Raw genomic sequence first — 18,529 nt, forward strand, 5'->3', positions numbered from 1 at the left:
GCTGACTAGAAGTCTTTGATTATGTATCTTTCACCACATTTATTATTGTTCACCAGGCTACATCACTAGGAAATATTTTTGGTTTTTCTGAATTACAATATTTTCATTTCCTTTATACATATAAACTTTAATAATAAACATGAATCATAAATTGTTATTTGTGCTTATATGGATTATTGCCGGGAGCCAGAGTAGGGAGCTCCGCCCATGGCAAAGGTCATGAGGAAGGAGGCTCGGCATATGCAAAGGCAGGATCGAGCCTCAGGAGTCCCCCTGGATATTCTTGAGCATCTACCCCCAAAAACCAGAGTCTGCCTAATTTACTGCTTTGTGCTCTCACCTCTGACTTTACTGGGGGCTGTTCCCCACCACCATCTCACTCTCTCTGATAAAGAGTTAACTCACAGCTCCAGTTAATAAAGTTCCTGGGCATTCAGATCAGATCAGTCGCTCAGTCCTATCCGACTCTTTGCGACCCCATGAATCGCAGCACGCCAGGCCTCCCTGTCCATCACCAACTCCCAGAGTTCACTGAGACTCATGTCCATCGAGTCAGTGATGCCATCCAGCCATCTCATCCTCTGCCGTCCACTTCTCCTCTTTCCCCCAATCCCTCCCAGCATCAGAGTCTCTTCCAATGAGTCAACTCTTTGCATGAGGTGACCTAAGTACTGGAGTTTCAGCTTTAACATCATTCCTTCCAAAGACATCCCAGGGCTGATCTCCTTCAGAATGGACTGGTTGGATGTCCTTGCAGTCCAAGTCAAGAGTCTTCTCCAGCACCACAGTTCAAAAGCATCAGTTCTTCAGCGCTCAGCCTTCTTCACAGTCCAACTCTCACATCCATACATGACCACAGGAAAAACCATAGCCTTGACTAGACGGACCTTTGTTGGCAAAGGAATGGCTCTGCTTTTGAATGTGCTATCTAGGTTGGTCGTAACTTTCTTTCCAAGGAGTAAGCATCTTTTAATTTCATGGCTGCAGTCACTATCTGCAGTGATTTTGGAGCCCAGAAAAATAGTCTGACACTGTTTCCACTGTTTCCCCATCTATTTCTCATGAAGTGGTGGGACTGGATGCCATGATCTTCGTTTTCTGAATGTTGAGCTTTAAGCCAACTTTTTCACTCTCCTCTTTCACCTTCATCAAGAGGCTTTTGAGTTCCTCTTCACTTTCTGCCATAAGGGTGATGTCATCTGCATATCTGAGGTTATTAATATTTCTGCTGGCAATCTTGACTTCATCGTGTGCTTCCTCCAGTCCAACATTTCTCATGATGTACTCTGCATATAAGTTAAATAAACAGAGTGAAAATATACAGCCTTGACGAACTCCTTTTCCTATTTGGAACCAGTCTGTTGTTCCATGTCCAGTTCTAACTGTTGCTTCCTGACCTGCATACAAATTTCTCAAGAGGTGTATCAGGTGGTCTGGTATTCCCATGTCTTTCAGAATTTTCCACAGTTTATTGTGATCCACGCAGTCAAAGGCTTTGGCATAGTCAATAAAGCAGAAATAGCTGCTTTTCTGGAACTCTCTTGCTTTTTCCATGAACCAGAGGATGTTGGCAATTTGAACTCTGGTTCCTCTGCCTTTTCTCAAACCAGCCTGAACATCAGGAAGTTCATGGTTCACATATTGCTGAAGCCTGGCTTGGAGAATTTTGAGCATTACTTTACTAGCATGTGAGATGAGCGCAATTGTGTGGTATTTGAGCATTCTTTGGCATTGCCTTTCTTTGGGATTGGAATGAAAACTGACCTTTTCCAGTCCTGTGGACACTGCTGAGTGTTCCAAATTTGCTGGCATATTGAGTGCAGCACTTTCACAGCATCATGTTTCAGGATTTGGAATAGCTCAACTGGAATTCCACCACCTCCACTAGCTTTGTTCATAGTGATGCTTTCTAAGGCCCACTTCACTTCACATTCCAGGATGTCTGGCTCTAGGTCAGTGATCACACCATCATGATTATCTGGGTCATGAAGATCTTTTTTGTACAGTTCTTCTGTGTATTCTTGCCATCTCTTCTTAATATCTTCTGCTTCTGTTAGGACCATAGCATTTCTGTCCTTTATCGAGCCCATCTTTGCACAAAATGTTCCTTTGGTATCTCTGATTTTCTTTAAGAGATCTCTAGTCTTTTCCATTCTGTTGTTTTCCTCTACTTCTTTGCATTGATCACTGAAGAAGGCTTTCTTATCTCTTCTTGCTATTCTTTGGAACTCTGCATTCAGATGCTTATATCTTTCCTTTTCTCCTTTACTTTTCACTTCTCTTCTTTTCACAACTACTTGTAAGGCCTCCCCAGACAGCCGTTTTGCTTTTTTGCATTTCTTTTCTATGGGAATGGTCTTGATCCCTGTCTCCTGTACAGTGTCACGAACCTCAGTCCATAGTTCATCAGGCACTCTATCTATCAGATCTAGGCCCTTAAATCTACTTCTCACTTCCACTGTATAATCATAAGGGATTTGATTTAGGTCATACCTGAATAGTCTAGTGGTTTTCCCTACTTTCTTCAACTGAAGTCTGAATTTGGAAATAAGTAGTTCATGGTCTGAGCCACAGTCAGCTCCTGGTCTTGTTTTTGCTGACTGTATAGAGCTTCTCCATCTTTGGCTGCAAAGAATATAATCAATCTGATTTCGGTGTTGACCATCTGGTGATGTCCATGTGTAGAGTCTTCTCTTGTGTTGTTGGAAGAGGGTGTTTGCTATGACCAGTGCATTTTCTTGGCAAAACTCTATTAGTCTTTGCCCTGCTTCATTCCGTATTCCAAGGCCAAATTTGCCTGTTACTCCAGGTGTTTCTTGACTTCCTACTTTTGCATTCCAGTCCCCTATAATGAAAAGGACATCTTTTTTGAATGTTAGTTCTAAAAGGTCTTATAGTTCTTCATAGAACTGTTCAACTTCAGCTTCTTCAGCATTACTGGTCGGGGCATAGGCTTGCATTACTGTGATATTGAATGGTTTGCCTTGGAAACGAACAGAGATCATTCTGTCGTTTTTCAGATTGCATCCAAGTACTGCATTTCAGACTCTTTTGTTGACCATGACGGCCTCCATTCCTGAGCATTAAGAGTGTTTAAATCCAAACCCCTCAGATAGCACTCTAACTGGCCTGACAAATTTCCCTGGACTCCTACAGCTATGCATATGATTTGTTTACAGTCTCTCAGCCTAGAGGGGCATGGGAAGCTTAAGATATTCAAATAGCTTAGAGCCTCTCAGAGAGTTAGAAACTGTCAGATTGATGAGCCAATGTTTGCTGCCAAGTTTCCACATCCCCTGTATTGTATCCTTGAATGTGTATTAATTAATATAGTTGGTATGTAGAAAAAATAAGTAGTGGCCTTGGTGTTAGCAACTTTAGACCCTTAAAGTAATAAAATTTTTCCTTTGTTGTAAACCCACTGCACCTCTGCCCTATAGGAATGCAACTTTTTCTAACACCTTTGGAGGATGGTGCCAAACTGTAAAATAATTACTCTTAGAGAAAATGTCTTATGGTTGACAAACCTTTATCAGAGTCATAAAATGTTAATAGGCCTTCTGGCCAGAATATGATGTAAATCGCCTAAACCATTTGTATATGATAAATTTGCAGGGAAGGAACCCTGGTTTCGATAAGGATCAAAGACTGCTGACTTTGCATGATTTCACATCCCCTATTATCCTCTATGTGCAACTTAGGGTATAAAAGCCCCTGTTGAAAATAAAGCTATGGGCCTTGCTCACCGAAGCTTGGTCTCCCCATGGCATTCTTTCTTTCACATTCTGGCTGAGTCTCCATCTGGAGCACGGAGGTCCTCTGCGACCATTTATTTGCCTGGGCTTCTAAGACACACTTGAGAAGGTGCCTAAGGTGGGGCACCTTCTGCTATTTGAGAGGGTGCCTGTGGCCTCTGTGGTCAGAGCTAACCTGATGTCACAGGTTATATTGATTTTCTGCATAAACCAAGCTACTCAGCCTCTTTTCTCCACTGAGTTTTACTGCTGAGCGATCCTCATTCTATTACTCTTTATATCTTTGATGAATATTTAAATAAAGCCAGTGAACTTGCCGAAGCCGTCTCCCCTTCGAATTCCCTAGATCAGCTGGGGCTGAACCTTGGCAGATTATATCCTGGAATAATGCTCTAAGACACAAATTGAGGCTGAGATCTTATAATTTTATAGTTTCTAAAAAGCCTGTTACAGGACTGAGTACATAATGGGTCTGCAATGGGAAAATTATTCCAGGGTAATTGCACAGAAAATAAGATAAATACTATGCACAGCACCTGTGCTCACAGCTGGGCATGGCTGACACTTCCTGGGCTGCATGGGTGATTGGAAACATTGGCCCCAAGCCTGTTGACAAGTACAGAGTGTGGGAGGTGGAGTGAAAACTACATGTGTGGAGAAGGAGTGTGGGGAAGAAGGAACAAGTGTGCATCAGAAATTGTATTAATCTTTGGTGAAGATTTTCCTTTCAACCCTGGACTATTCAAACTTTGTTACCATAGACATAGGGAACATGTCCTGACTTTTGGAAAAAGTGTGTTCAGTTAGAGAATATGCACTCTATGATTTGTATGTTAAATTGAAACATACTCTCAGGGAATCAGGAATTAATCACATGTTTAGGAATGTAAAGGAACACCTGAAGAAAAAGAGTGGGGGAATATGTGAATGACATAGTTATACATATACAGGAAATCTTGAAGTGTTATATGTGTTCTTGGAGTATAAATTATATAAAACCTGAGTGAAAATAACAGAGTGTTTAATTTCAACTCCTAATGAGATATAGAATTTTTAGAGAATTCTATGTGGCATGAACTTCCCTTTATACTGAGTGCAATTTCAGGTTTAGGTAAGAATTTAGGAAGTAGCTTTGAAAAGAATGAATTTTAATGTCAGAAAAAGACAGTAGAGGCATTTTGGAAGAAAAGAGGCTAATTAAAAAAAAGAAAAAAAAAAAGAATTCAATGCACTCTTTTTCCCCGTAAGTACTCATTCTATACCTGGGTCAGGAAGATCCCCTGGAGGAGGGCATGACAACCCATCCAGTGTTCTTGCTCAGAGAATCTCATGGACAGAGGAACCTGGCAGGCTACAGTCCATGGAGTCACAAAAACGTCCGACAAGACAGTGAATAACACTACATTTCATTCAAATTTTGCTTCAGATTTCTCTAAATCAACTTTTATATTTTGTCCACAGGAACCAAGAAAACCAGAGTGCTGAAGTCACTTTCATTCTCTTGGGCTTCTCAGAATATCCTGAACTCCAGATACCCCTCTTCCTGTTACTCTTAACCATCTACTCTGTCACTGTGCTGAGGAACCTGGGCATGATCCTAATTATTACAATAAATCCCAAACTCCACACCCCTATGTATTACTTCCTCAGGCATTTGTCCTTTGTTGATCTCTGTTACTCAACAGTAGTTACACCCAAACTACTAGAAAACTTGATTGTGTAAGACAGAACCATCTCCTTCACAGGATGCATCATGCAATTCTTTGCCTGCATACTTGCGGTGACAGAGACGTTCCTGTTGGCAGTGATGGCATATGACCGATTTGTGGCCATTTGCAACCCTCTTCTCTACACCGTTGTGATGTCTCTGAAGCTTTGTTCCTTATTGGTGGGTGCATAATACACTTGGGGTATAGTCTGTTCCCTGACTCGTACCAACTTTTTATATGAATTGTCCTTTAGAGGAAATAATATCATAAATAACTTTGTCTGTGAGCATACAGCCATAGTTGCTGTTTCCTGCTCTGACCCCTACATTAGCCAGGAGATCATTTTCGTCTCTGCCACGTTTAATGAAACAAGCAGCCTGATGATTATTCTCACCTCCTACGTTTGCATTTTTATCACTGTCCTGAAGATGCCTTCAACTGGGGGGCGCCACAAAGCCTTCTCCGCCTGTGCCTCCCACCTGACGGCCATTACCATCTTCCACGGGACCAGCCTTTTCCTTCACTGTGTTCCTAACTCCAGAAGTTCATGGCTTATGGTCAAGGTGGCCTCTGTCTTTTACACAGTGGTCATCCCCATGCTGAACCCACTGATCTACAGCCTCAGGAACAAAGATATGAAAGAGTTGGTGAAGAAATTAATGAATATTAAATTGTTCTGTGATAAAATGCAAAGCTAGAAAGATTTTTTGAGAGTAAGTTTCTCGATAGCAAATCAAATCATGAACCTATTTTAACCTTGCAATTGACAGGCCAATTTCTGTTCACTTTTTTATTTTATTAAAGTAACTTTAAAATTACAAATAAAAATAAGAATAAAAGACTACTTAAACTAAAATTTTTATACTAATATTTAATTGATATTGTTTCTGTGTATAATATATGACTTTGTATTTATCCTGGTTAAATTTTGGTTTAATTCAAGTCATGCGAACTTTAGGACTTTTAAAAGGATCTGAAGAGTTATAGCCTACAATAAGGAAGTTTATGTCTTAATATAAAAGTAGTACGTTAAGAGCTGCTCAGCATAAAACTCCAAATATATTAAAACTTTATTAATTCCATAAGAAACACTTTGGCTTTGGAAGATTCCCAGGCAAATAAAGACAAATTTGAAATATATCTAACTTAAATAGTTCATAATATGGTATAGTTTAAATATAATTGATAATATAACCAGATATAAAATATTTTCTATGTGCTAGTGCAAGAAAATAATACAAATGTTGGAGATATAATATATATATATATATATATATATATCACTTAAGTTTTTCCACCTACATCATTGTGGCTGTGCATTTTAAAATTTATTTATCTATTTTACTGGAAATTTTACTTAGGTAATTTTTGATTAATTTTAAGTTACAGTATCTTTAAACCAGTTCTCCCATGATAGTATAATATAACAACCAACAAATTGATTAAGATTTAGTGTACATATTTCAGTAAAGCATTAGCTATTTATTGATGAAAACCAAACATTTATAAACTGCAGTAGGTTGCAACAACAGCTATCTTCGAAATACTGAGTTTACTGAGGCAGCTCTGCTGATAACGAGGCAGGTCACTCGAGCTTCAAGGCTGAGCTAATGGGACTAACTAACTTCCAGTCTACAGACCTGTATGTATGTCATGCTTCTTGGACCATTCTTATGTTGAAAGCAGTCAAGTCCCTGTTTGGGTCTCATCTACTAACTTTTTACAGGTCAAAGTTAAAAAAAAAAAAATTGGCTAAACTCAAAGGCAAGGTTTGAAAATTTTTGCTTCTTGTAGAGCTGTTATGTTTTAGGTCAGGGGTATAGGGTGGTATGAAGAAGTTGGCTCAATATTTGGGCATGTGTGATGCATGCCTTCTCAGTCAGGTCTGACATTGTGATGCCGTGGACTGTAACCCCCTGGGCTCCTCTGTACATGGAATTTTCCAGGCAAGAATACTGGAGTGGGTCGCCATTTCCTCCTCCAGGGGAACTTCCCAGTGCAGGAATCAAATCCAGGCCTCTCAGGGATTGAACCAGAGTCTCTGGCATCTCCTTCATTGGCAGGCAGATTCTTTACCACTAGCGCCACCTGGAAAGCCCTGGCTCAATATTCACCAAAGATTAGTTAAAACATTTACCTATTCAACCTTGATAATTCCAGGTAATTCTATATCAAATAACAGATAATCCATGACTATGACTGGTTTTACCAAAGGTTTTATAATTGATAGGTCATTGGATTGTTTTAAGCAAAAGCAATTGAGACTAAGTATAAGAACTTGCCTTTCCTATTTGTGTCTTACTAATCATTATCAAGGTTTATAAGCAGAAAGCAGGGAGGGGCCATGTGTTGTAGATATAATTCAACATATTAAATATTGTTTGTTTTCTCCCATGATTTAGAGTTTTCCATGAAAATTAAATATTTACCATAATGCTTTACACTAAATCATATATCTTTTATTGTTTAGGGATATACAACAAAATTCCCAACCCTCTTTATGTGTGGCGATAGTGATAAGAATTTAGCTTTTGCTTGTCATCCAAGGGTCATAACGGAATGTTCCTATCCAGTATAGGGAGCCCCGTCTGGTGTTCTGTGATGACCTGAAGAATGCAAGGAGGAGAGGGGAGGGAGCCTAGGATGGGAGCGGGTAGCCGTTCTCTTCTCCAGGTGATCTTTTCCCATCCAGGAATCAAACCCACATCTCTGGAATTGTAGGTAGATTCTTTACTATCTGAGCCACCAGGGAAGCCCTTACATAAGGGAAATTCAGAATCAAAAATTGTAAGAAGTTTAAAATATAAAATCTACTAGATTTAGTAGGAAATTAGTAAAAGAGCTCTTGATTCAAGTTTATAAAAACAGTTTCTTGATCTGTGATACCTATCTCCATTCTTCCATATTCTACTAACCATAGCATCCTCCACTCCTAAAGATGGTACATTTCCAGTGTGATCATTACTGTGAAATATCATGATTAATTTTTTCAATACTTAAAAAAACTAATTTCCTAGTATAACCTTCTAGTGAGGTTTATGTTTTCCCAAAGAAATTCAAGTGATAATTTTGGGGAAGACTTTCATAGATGAATATTTGGACAATATCTTTAGCTTTAAACACAGAACAAGCATCATGTGAATAAAAAAAAAAAATCAATGGTCTGTAGTAATATTATGGTTTAGAAATTACCCTTTGTGGATACTGTAATGTAATGTTCACTGAACCAAATGTCTTGAAAAACTGGGTGTCTGATGAAGAATACTGTCATAAAAGTTGTGACCACAGGAAATGGTGGAAAATGAGATATGGGTTCTTTTGATTGTCCTGGGGAACTTACAGTAGGAAACTACAAAATTCTGGGCATCAACACTTTGGCAAAATTTATTTTGAAATAAGTTGAAATATCTTATGGTCAGCAATACGTGAACCCTGAACTTCCAGATATTCAAGCTGGTTTTAGAAAAGGCAGAGGAACCAGAGATCAAATTGCCAACATCCACTGGATCATGAAAAAAGCAAGAGAGCTCCAGAAAAACATATATTTCTGCTTTATTGACTATGCCAAAGCCTTTGACTGTGTGGATCACAATAAACTGTGGAAAATTCTGAAAGAGATGGGAATACCAGACCACCTGACTTGCCTCTTGAGAAACCTATATGCAGGTCAGGAAGCAACAGTTAGAACTGGACAAGAAACAACAGACTGGTTCCAAATAGGAAAAGGAGTTCGTCAAGGCTGGTATTGTCACCCTGCTTATTTAACTTCTATGCAGAGTGCATCATGAGAAACGCTGGGCTGGAAGAAGCACAAGCTGGAATCAAGATTGCTGGCTGCTGCTGCTAAGTCACTTCAGTCATGTCTGACTCTGTGCCACCCCATGGACTGCAGCCTACCAGGCACCTGCGTCCATGGGATTTGCCAGGCGAGAGTACTGGAGTGGGTTGCCATTGCCTTCTCTGATAAGATTGCCAGGAGAAATATCAATAACCTCAGATATGCAGATGACACCACCCTTATGGCAGAAAGTGAAGAGGAACTAAAGAGCCTCTTGATGAAAATGAAAGAGGAGAGTGAAAAATTTGACTTAAAGCTCAACATTCAGAAAACTAAGATCATGGCATCTGGTCCCATCACTTCATGGGAAATAGATGGGGAAACAGTGGAAACAGTGTCAGACTTTTTTGGGGGGGCTCCAAAATCACTGCAGATGGTGACTGCAGCCATGAAATTAAAAGATGCTTACTCCTTGGAAGGAAAGTTATGACCAATCTAGATAGTATATTCAAAAGCAGACATTACTTTGCCAACAAAGATCCATCTAGTCAAGGCTCTGGTTTTTCCAGTAGTTATGTATGGATGTGAGTTGGATTGTGAAGTAGGCTGAGCACTGAAGAATTGATGCCTTTGAAGTGTGGTGTTGGAGAAGCCTCTTGAGAGTTCCTTGAACTGCAGGGAGATCCAACCAGTCCATTCTAAAGGAGATCAGTCCTGGGTGTTCTTTGGCAGGAATGATGCTAAAGCTGAAACTCCAGTACTTTGGCCACCTCATGCAAAGAGTTGACTCATTGGAAATGACTCTGATTCTGGGAGGGATTGGGGTCAGGAGGAGAAGGGGACGACAGAGGATGAGATGGCTGGATGGCATCACTGACTCGATGGACGTGAGTTTGAGTGAACCTCTGGATTTGGTGATGGACAGGGAGGCCTGGCGTGCAGCAGTTCATGCAGTCGCAAAGAGTTGGACATGACTGAGCGACTGAACTGACTTAACTGAACTGAGCCCCAAAAGAATCTTCTTTTTTATTAAACCACTAGGAAAGTTCCCTAAAGTTCTAAGTGGGAAAACTCTGTGTTAGAGACTATATAGTCCTTCACATTATAAAATAATTTTCTGTCTCACATGATCTGTGGCATTTTGCAATATTGATGGCATTCCAGTATACTATGGTCAGATCAGATCAGATCAGTCGTTCAGTCGTGTCCGACTCTTTGCGACCCCATGAATCGCAGCATGCCAGGCCTCCCTATCCATCACCAACTCCCGGAGCTCACTCAGACTCACGTCCATCGAGTCAGTGATGCCATTCAGCCATCTCATCCTCTGGTGTCCCCTTCTCCTCCTGCCCCCAATCCCTCCCAGCATCAGAGTCTTTTCCAATGAGTCAACTCTTCGCATGAGGTGGCCACAGTACTGGAGTTTCAGCTTTAGAATCATTCCTTCCAAAGACATCCCAGGGCTGATCTCCTTCAGAATGGACTGGTTGGATCTCCTTGCAGTCCAAGGGACTCTCAAGAGTCTTCTCCAACACCACAGTTCAAAAGCATCAATTCTTTGGTGCTCAGCCTTCTTCACAGTCCAACTCTCACATCCATACATGACCACTGGGAAAACCATAGCCTTGACTAGATGGACCTTTGTTGGCAAAGTAATGTCTCTGCTTTTGAATATGCTATCTAGGTTGGTCATAACTTTCTTTCCAAGGAGTAAGCGTCTTTTAATTTCATGGCTGCAGTCACCATCTGTAGTGATTTTGGAGCCCAGAAAAATAAAGTCTGACACTGTTTCCACTGTTTCCCCATCTATTTCCCATGAAGTGGTGGGACCGGATGCCATGATCTTATGATATTTCCCCCCAATTGCCTGTTTGTGTCTGTTAGGATACAGTCTGATTTTGTATTAGGCAAAAAAAAAAAAAAAAAAAAAAAAAATACTTCTCACTTTGAAATATTTCTTCAAAAATCTGTCTGGTTTCATTCACAATTTACTTTAATATCTCTCTAGCCTGGACTCTTGGAGAAGGCAATGGCACCCCACTCCAGTACTCTTGCCTGGAAAATCCCATGGACGGAGGAGCCCGGTAGGCTGCAGTCCATGGGGTCGCTAAGAGTCAGACACGACTAAGTGACTTCATTTTCACTTTTCACTTTCATGCATTGGAGAAGGAAATGGCAACCCACTCCAGTGTTCTGGCCTGGAGAATCCCAGGGATGGGGGAGCCTGGTGGGCTGCTGTCTATGGGGTCACACAGAGTGGGACACGACTGAAGTGACTTAGCAGCAGCATTCAATTCTGAACAAAATTTGGAAGACAGGAATTTAGAATCAGAGTAATACTTTATAGAATTAATAAAATTAAAAGTAGAACTTGTTGTACTAATTATCTTTGGTCTACATGGACTTCAGCTATTTTTATCACTTATATTTGACTTACTAATACAAAGCATACTAAGTAATCTATAAAATAGCAAAAAAGTCAAAAACCAAAAACCTTCTATTTCAAGAGATTCTCTTTTAAAAGGTTCCTTTGGTTGGAATTACAAGTATATTTGGTGATTCAATCCCTGGCCTGACCTACCTTCAGTTGAAATATCAGGCCAACTGCTTTGATGTGGCTGACAATAGATGCTCAAACAAGTAAGCAGACATTTTCTTTATTTCTTAGCCATCACATATTAAAAATAGCTTATACTTGTAAATGTGAAATTCTTGGCTAAATCTTCCAAACTTAGCTGCCCTAGAATTGTCAATCACTTTGAATAACTTGTGTAATTTTTTTTCTAATGCCCCACATATGTGTATATCAAGATTTCCTACACAGGAAACTGCGTGTGTATGTACGTGTGAAAGTGTGTATATGTTCAGTTGTGTCTGACATTTTGAGACCCTCTGGATTGTAGCCCACCAGCCTCCACTGTCCATGGAATTTTCCAGGCAAGAATAATGGAGTGGTTGCAATTTCCTCTTCCAAAGAAGCTATGTAGTAACATCTTATTGGGCCAATTACACGGTCTTCTTGGTATGTGACATAAAGGAGTAGGTGCAGGGATCACATGGATGAGTTTAAAATATTAGTGCTCTCACCTCTATGACTCTAGTACAAAATTATCGCTGGATCTATCACCGGGATCATCAGTCAGTCAGTCAGTTCAGTCACTCAGTCGTGTCCAACTCTCTGAGACCCCATGGACTGCAGCATGCCAGGCCTCCCTGTCCATCACCAACTCCCGGAGTTTACTCAAACTCATGACCATTGAGTCAGTGATGCCGCCCAACCATCTCACCCTCTGCGGTCCCCTTCTCCTCCTGCCTTCAATCTTTTCCAGCACCAGGGTCTTTTCAAATGAGTCAGGTCTTTGCATCAGGTGGCCAAAACATTGGAGTTTCAGCTTCAGCATCAGTCCTTCCAATGAAAATTCAGGACTGATTTTCTTTAGGATTGACTGGTTGGGCCTCCATGCAGTCTAAGTCAGTATCATGACACCTAATAAATCTCCACTCTACCAACCCTTAGCTGATGGCACTCGTATTCAGGGCATGACAAATAATAAGCCTACCTGGCTAAATGCAAAAATATGTATAGTATAATGTGCATTTTGTATAGTGTATTGTTAACTGTGTTTTCATATCAATATATGTAGAGAGACATAAGACTAAAAAGCATATCTTATCAGCCATAATTTAGGTTAGGGTCATTTGAAAATATGTTAATATAATTTTTCATCATTTTAAGAAGTATAGGCTCTGTATGGTCTTCCCAAGTGGTGCTAGTGGCAAAGAACTCTCCTGTCAATGCAGGAGACATAAAAGACATACGTGAAGTGAAGTGAAAGGCACTCAGTTGTGTCTGACTCTTTGTGACCTCATGAATTATACAGTCCATGGAATTCTCCAGGCCAGAATACTGGAGTGGGTAGCCTTGAAGAGGGGTTTAATTCCTGGGTCAGGAAGATCCCCTGGAGGAGGGCATGGCAGCCCGCCCCAGTATTATTGACTGGAGAATCCCATGGCCAGAGGAGCCTGGCAGGCTGCAGTCCATGGGATTGCAAAGAGCCCAACACAACTGAAGCGGCCTAGCATGCATGAACACAGCCTCTGTATAGAGGTGAATCATTTTAAGAACATCAGCAATAGATCAATGACAAAAGCAATCATACTGTAAATTACAGAAGAGGAAGTTTCCTTTAGTTATTCTGTTTGTAGCTCATGACAATAAACTCTGTAAGAATTCTTCAGGGTTTGAGTCCCCAGGGTTAGGTGGTTAGATATAAAACAAATTAAAATACCATCATGAAGTATAATTTCTAGGTCTATCTATTACTCAAGGGTGTGTTCATTCTCCTTCTGCAATTTCATGACTGTTGCAAAAAGTACAGGTGATATTTCTTGCTATCTTTATTAACTATATTTTGCAGGAATCATCAGCTTTTTGATGAAAGGACTGGAAATATTTAAACCAAAATTTCAATTTTGATACTCAACGTGTATGCAGCATATTAGTGTTAGCAAGGAATCCATTATAAAAATACACCAAGGATATCTGGCGTTGGTGAGTTGGTTCAACCTAGGATCATCCTTTCACCCTGATCTGAGGGATATGGAATCCAGAAGGTTTTTGGCAGAGGAAACCTATGGGAGCTGAAAACAGCAATATACAGACTAAATTCTACTTTTATTAGTCCCAGGACCATCGTGCATGTGCAGAAATTTACTATTATATATATATTTTTTTATGTATTAAAAGTGTTTAATCTTTCCCAGGTTAATTCTACTGTTATCATGTAACTGCCATTATCCAACCAGTAATTTGTTTAGTTCTTTTTTTTTTTTTTTCATTTTTTCTGATTTCCTTCTATATAGCCTGCGTTTTCATAGAATTATATTCTATCTTGGGTAATTTAATGCTCTAAGCATCACATTCATTTAGGAATCATTTATGTATAATACTACTATTGATGAATACTATTCTTTCTTATTTTCCAGGTAAAGAAACTAAAGTTCTAAAGGATAAAGCTAATTTCCCATAATCAAATTCACTTAAGTTGTAAAGACTTCAATCTGACACTTCAGAACATTCCTGGGTACACACTGATCACACTGCTTTCACTAGCTTAGGTTGAGCTATCTTCAGTTTCTTTCACTCCACCTTCTCATGTTCCACTGCTCAATTTTAATTCTTATTTATTTTTATTTTTTAAATCAAGAGCCATGGTACGGAATGAAGGAAATCAGAGCTCTGTGAGCATGTTCATCCTCTTGGGCTTCTCAGAATACCCACGCCTCCAGGCACCCCTTTTCTTGGTGTTCTTGACCATTTACACAATCACTCTGATGGGGAACCTTGGCATAATTGTGGTCATAAGGACCAGTCCCAAACTCCACACACCCATGTATTTTTTTCTCAGCCATCTATCCGTTTTGGATATTAGCTCTTCCAGTGTATTTACACCCAAACTCCTAGGTATCCTGGTTGTGGAAGACAGAGTTATCTCTTTCAAAGGGTGCATGGCACAGTTTTTCTTTGGCTGTGCATTTGTGATTACGGAGATGTCCATGCTAGCAGTGATGGCCTATGACCGGTTTGTGGCTGTTTGTAATCCCCTGCTCTACACAGTTGCTGTGTCTCCTAAGCTCTGCAGCCTCCTGGTCGCTGGGACTTACATGTGGGGTGGAATGTGTTCCTTGACAATCACATGGTCTCTTTTGGAGCTGTCCTTCTGTGATTCTAATGTCATACATCACTTTGGCTGTGAGTATTCTGCCATCATCTCTACTTCCTGTTCTGACACCCATTTCAGTCAACTGACATGTTTCATCATTTCTACACTCAATGAGGTGTGTAGCCTCCTGATTATCCTCACCTCCTATGCTTTCATAGTTGTCACAATCATCAAGATGCCTTCATCTGGTGGACTCCGAAAAGCCTTCTCCACCTGTGCCTCCCACCTGACTGCCATCACCATTTTCCATGGGACTGTCCTGCTCCTTTACTGTGTACCCAACTCCAAAAGCTCGTGGCTCCTTGTCAAAGTAGCCACTGTGTTTTTTACCGTCATGATTCCTATGCTGAACCCTCTTATCTATAGCCTTAGGAATAAAGATGTGAAAGAGACAGTCAGGAGGTTGATAACTATGAAACTGCTTTGTTCCTCAATATAATTCAGAAGTCCAATGGGAGTGAAAAACCACTTGAATTAAAGACAAGCTGTGTATTAGCCAAATAAATATGCTTGTGCTCATATTATGCCTAATAATTTTCATATATATCTCTGATGCTAGTTTATCTTTATTATAAATAAATATATGATTATGTTTCAAATAAATTGTATGTTGTATTTTAAATTTTTTTTGATGGTCAGATGAGCTACAATTCTCAGTTAATAGAGAAATAATACATTATGGAAGTCAGAGTGAAGAAAAGGGATATCTAGTTAGAGACTCATTCCTTATGCTACAGTTTATGTTGTGATTTGTAACAATGCTGCAAACACGGATAATAACTGTGTTTAGCATCAGGGTTAAGGTTAGGGTTAGTGTTAGGGTTAGGTTTAAACTTGCACTTAGGTTCTCATAACTAACTCTTCTGATTCAGTTTTATAAAATGCAACTTTTAGCTCTTCTCAAAACTTTATTTTACACCAAATAAAATGAGGAATTTTGAGTTAGCCTTATAAAAGTATTACCTGATTTTAAGCAAGAAGATCCTGAAAATAATAGCTAGTCTCTATAAGCATCACTCATTTTTTGGATACCAGTATAATATGGTTCAATCAAAGGTATTTAATTGAATACTGAGAAAAAGTTAAATGTATTTCTAGGGAGATATGATGATTACTCAGTGATAAAGCCCAAGTTAAGAACTGCTCTATTTTCTCTTCTTCTGACAAATACTTGTTCATGTCTCAGGTTTGCACTCATAATCCAAAGGAAAAGCAATGCTCTTCGTCAATAATGAAGCATGAAAAAATTATAATGGGATTAACAGAGATGCTTCTGAATAACTGGACCTAATCATGAATATACCTCATTCAGTTTAATAAGTCTTTCTTATATTCCTTTGAAGTTCCTGCCATTACCACATATTCTTAATTGTGGTAACTTTGAAGTAAATCTCACTATCCATTAGAGCAACTTCTGACATCTTTTCTTCCGTGTAAGTGGATCCTGTTTATCCTTGACCATTTCATTGTCATACAAACCTCAGTATTTATTGTGTTCATTCTTTTAAGGGCTGAGACTCTTAGGGGCTCTAAAATTTACGTGACTTGTTCTTTAGCTCTGCACGTTCAAGCATTCTTGGCTGTAGCCATGCCCTCTCTGCTTCATTCATCTATGCTCCTTCATAATCATTACACATTTCTGAAATTATGATGAGATCATATTAGCTGGTTTTTATTTTACCATTGTTTTAATTTATTCATTTTTATTTTTGGCTGTGCTGCACAGCATGTGAGGTCCTAATTTCTCAACCAGGCATCAAGTCCGTGCTCCTTGCAGTGGAAGCAAAGGATCTTAACCCCTGGACCCCAGGGAAATCCCACCGTTGTTTTTACTAATCTGGCTTTGCTATTTTATTTATTTCTCATTATCATTGCTATGACTGATTTGGTTTCTGAGGGAAGAGAGAGACAACAAAGGCATTTTATATGTTGAGTTCGACATATTGAGTTAAAAATAATTCAAATTCTATCTCTTTCTTTTCTGATTAGTGGAAAAATTGGCATTGATTATATTCTACAGGCATGGCAATAATAAGATATTGTGAAGAATCTATATTAATAAATTACAAATCTTAGTGAAATAAACACATTCCTTGAAAAAACAGCATTAAATCTTATACAATAAAAATAGAAAATATAAGTAAAATCTTATGTCTTAGTGTAATGGATGTCTGTGTGTGCTCAGTCATGTCTGACTCTCTGTGAACCCATGGACCTTAGCCTGCCAGGCTTCTCTGTCCATGGGATTTTCCTGGCAAGAGTACTGGAGTGGGTGGCCATGCCCTTCTCCGGGAAATCTCTCCTACCCGGGATCAAACTCCCATGTCCTGCATCTTCTGTATTGCAGTGACACTGAGTCACTGGGGAAGCCCAAAGTAATGGAATTTGTTTTCAAAAACTTCCTCACAAAGAAATCCTATGCCCTGTTTATTATGTTGGTGAATTTCCCCAAACATTTAAGAAATATGTCAATCATGCACAAATCTTTCTAGTGAATAGATTAAGAGAGGATACTTAATAGTGCTTTATATTCACTTAGTCAGATTTTAGCAATCAGTTCAAAGAAAGATATTATGAGAAATAAATTTATAGATCAATCTTTCTCATGAGGTTAGTGAATGAATATTCAAGACATAATATTAACACATTGGATATTGTTCCAGAAACTAAAAGTGGTTTAATAGTCATGAATTAATAACCATAAATCAACATATTAAAATAAAAGGGAAGATACATAATTCATGCAAATTACAGTTCTAGAAAAATAATTTGGTTAAATACAAAACTTATTCCACTCTGAATGGTTGATTTTTCTCAACTCACATTTAATAAAGTTGTTATTAGCTACAGGAAACTTTAAGTAATCCTCATATTAGCTATTGAAACTACTGTGATTAATTTAAAAATTTTTTGGCTGTAATACTATGTATATATCTAAATTAACATCTCTCAAGAATGTACAAATCCAAAGGCAGTTCCCCAGAGTTTTAATTGAAAAGTTCATACTTCTTAGATGGCTGTGACAAATATTTCTAGCATCCATGTCTTGAACAGAAATTAACCTCTTCCTGATAGTATGGGATTCTCTGGTGATTCAGATGGTAAAGAATCTACCTGCAATGCAGGAGACCAGGGTTCTATCCCTAGGTTGGGAAGATCCCTCGGAGAAGGGAATGGTCAGCTATTCCAGTAGTCTTGCAAGGAGAATTCCATGGACAGAGGAGCCTGGTGGAATACAGTCCATGGGGTCTCAAAGAGTCAGACGACTGAGTGACTAACATTTTCACTTTCTTGTTAGAGTATAGAATGCCAAAAATAGGTTATCATTGTGAAAAATATGACCTGTTGACCAGGATGATGAATACCAGAAATGGCTTTCTTTTGGTGTAATGAAGGTATTCAGGGCCTACAACTTAGCTATCAATAGTTTCTTGATAATCCTTATGCTTGCAGGAGACCTGTGTTCAGTCCCTGGGTTGGGAAGATCCCCTGGAGAAGGAAGTGGTAACCCACTTCAGTATTCTTGCCTGGAGAACTGCATGGACAGAGGACCCTGGCAGGCTA

The 18,529-nt window shown here is 39.3% G+C and overlaps 1 protein-coding gene and 1 pseudogene across 2 annotated transcripts; both read left to right on the top strand.

Moving 5' to 3' along the window:
- The first annotated feature begins 5,187 nt into the window (after positions 1 to 5,187).
- Positions 5,188 to 6,162, top strand: LOC147358605 (olfactory receptor 5D3-like; annotated as a pseudogene).
- Positions 6,163 to 13,599: 7,437 nt separating this feature from the next.
- On the top strand, positions 13,600 to 15,404 carry LOC147358606 (olfactory receptor 1165-like). Of its 2 annotated transcripts, XM_086342076.1 has the most exons (2): positions 13,600 to 13,615; positions 14,470 to 15,404. In XM_086342076.1, the coding sequence occupies exons 1-2, from the start codon at positions 13,600 to 13,602 to the stop codon at positions 15,402 to 15,404; spliced, it is 951 nt and encodes a 316-aa protein (XP_086198202.1). The 2 variants fall into 2 exon arrangements, with proteins under 2 accessions (XP_086198202.1, XP_086198201.1); XM_086342075.1 differs by lacking the exon at positions 13,600 to 13,615 and having other exon boundaries at positions 14,363 to 15,404.
- The last annotated feature ends 3,125 nt before the right edge of the window (positions 15,405 to 18,529 follow it).

The sequence above is a fragment of the Bos grunniens genome, chromosome 15, assembly GCF_055505025.1.
Source record: "Bos grunniens cultivar Pamir isolate PY7600 chromosome 15, Bosgru_T2T1.0, whole genome shotgun sequence".
NCBI lineage: Eukaryota > Metazoa > Chordata > Mammalia > Artiodactyla > Bovidae > Bos > Bos grunniens.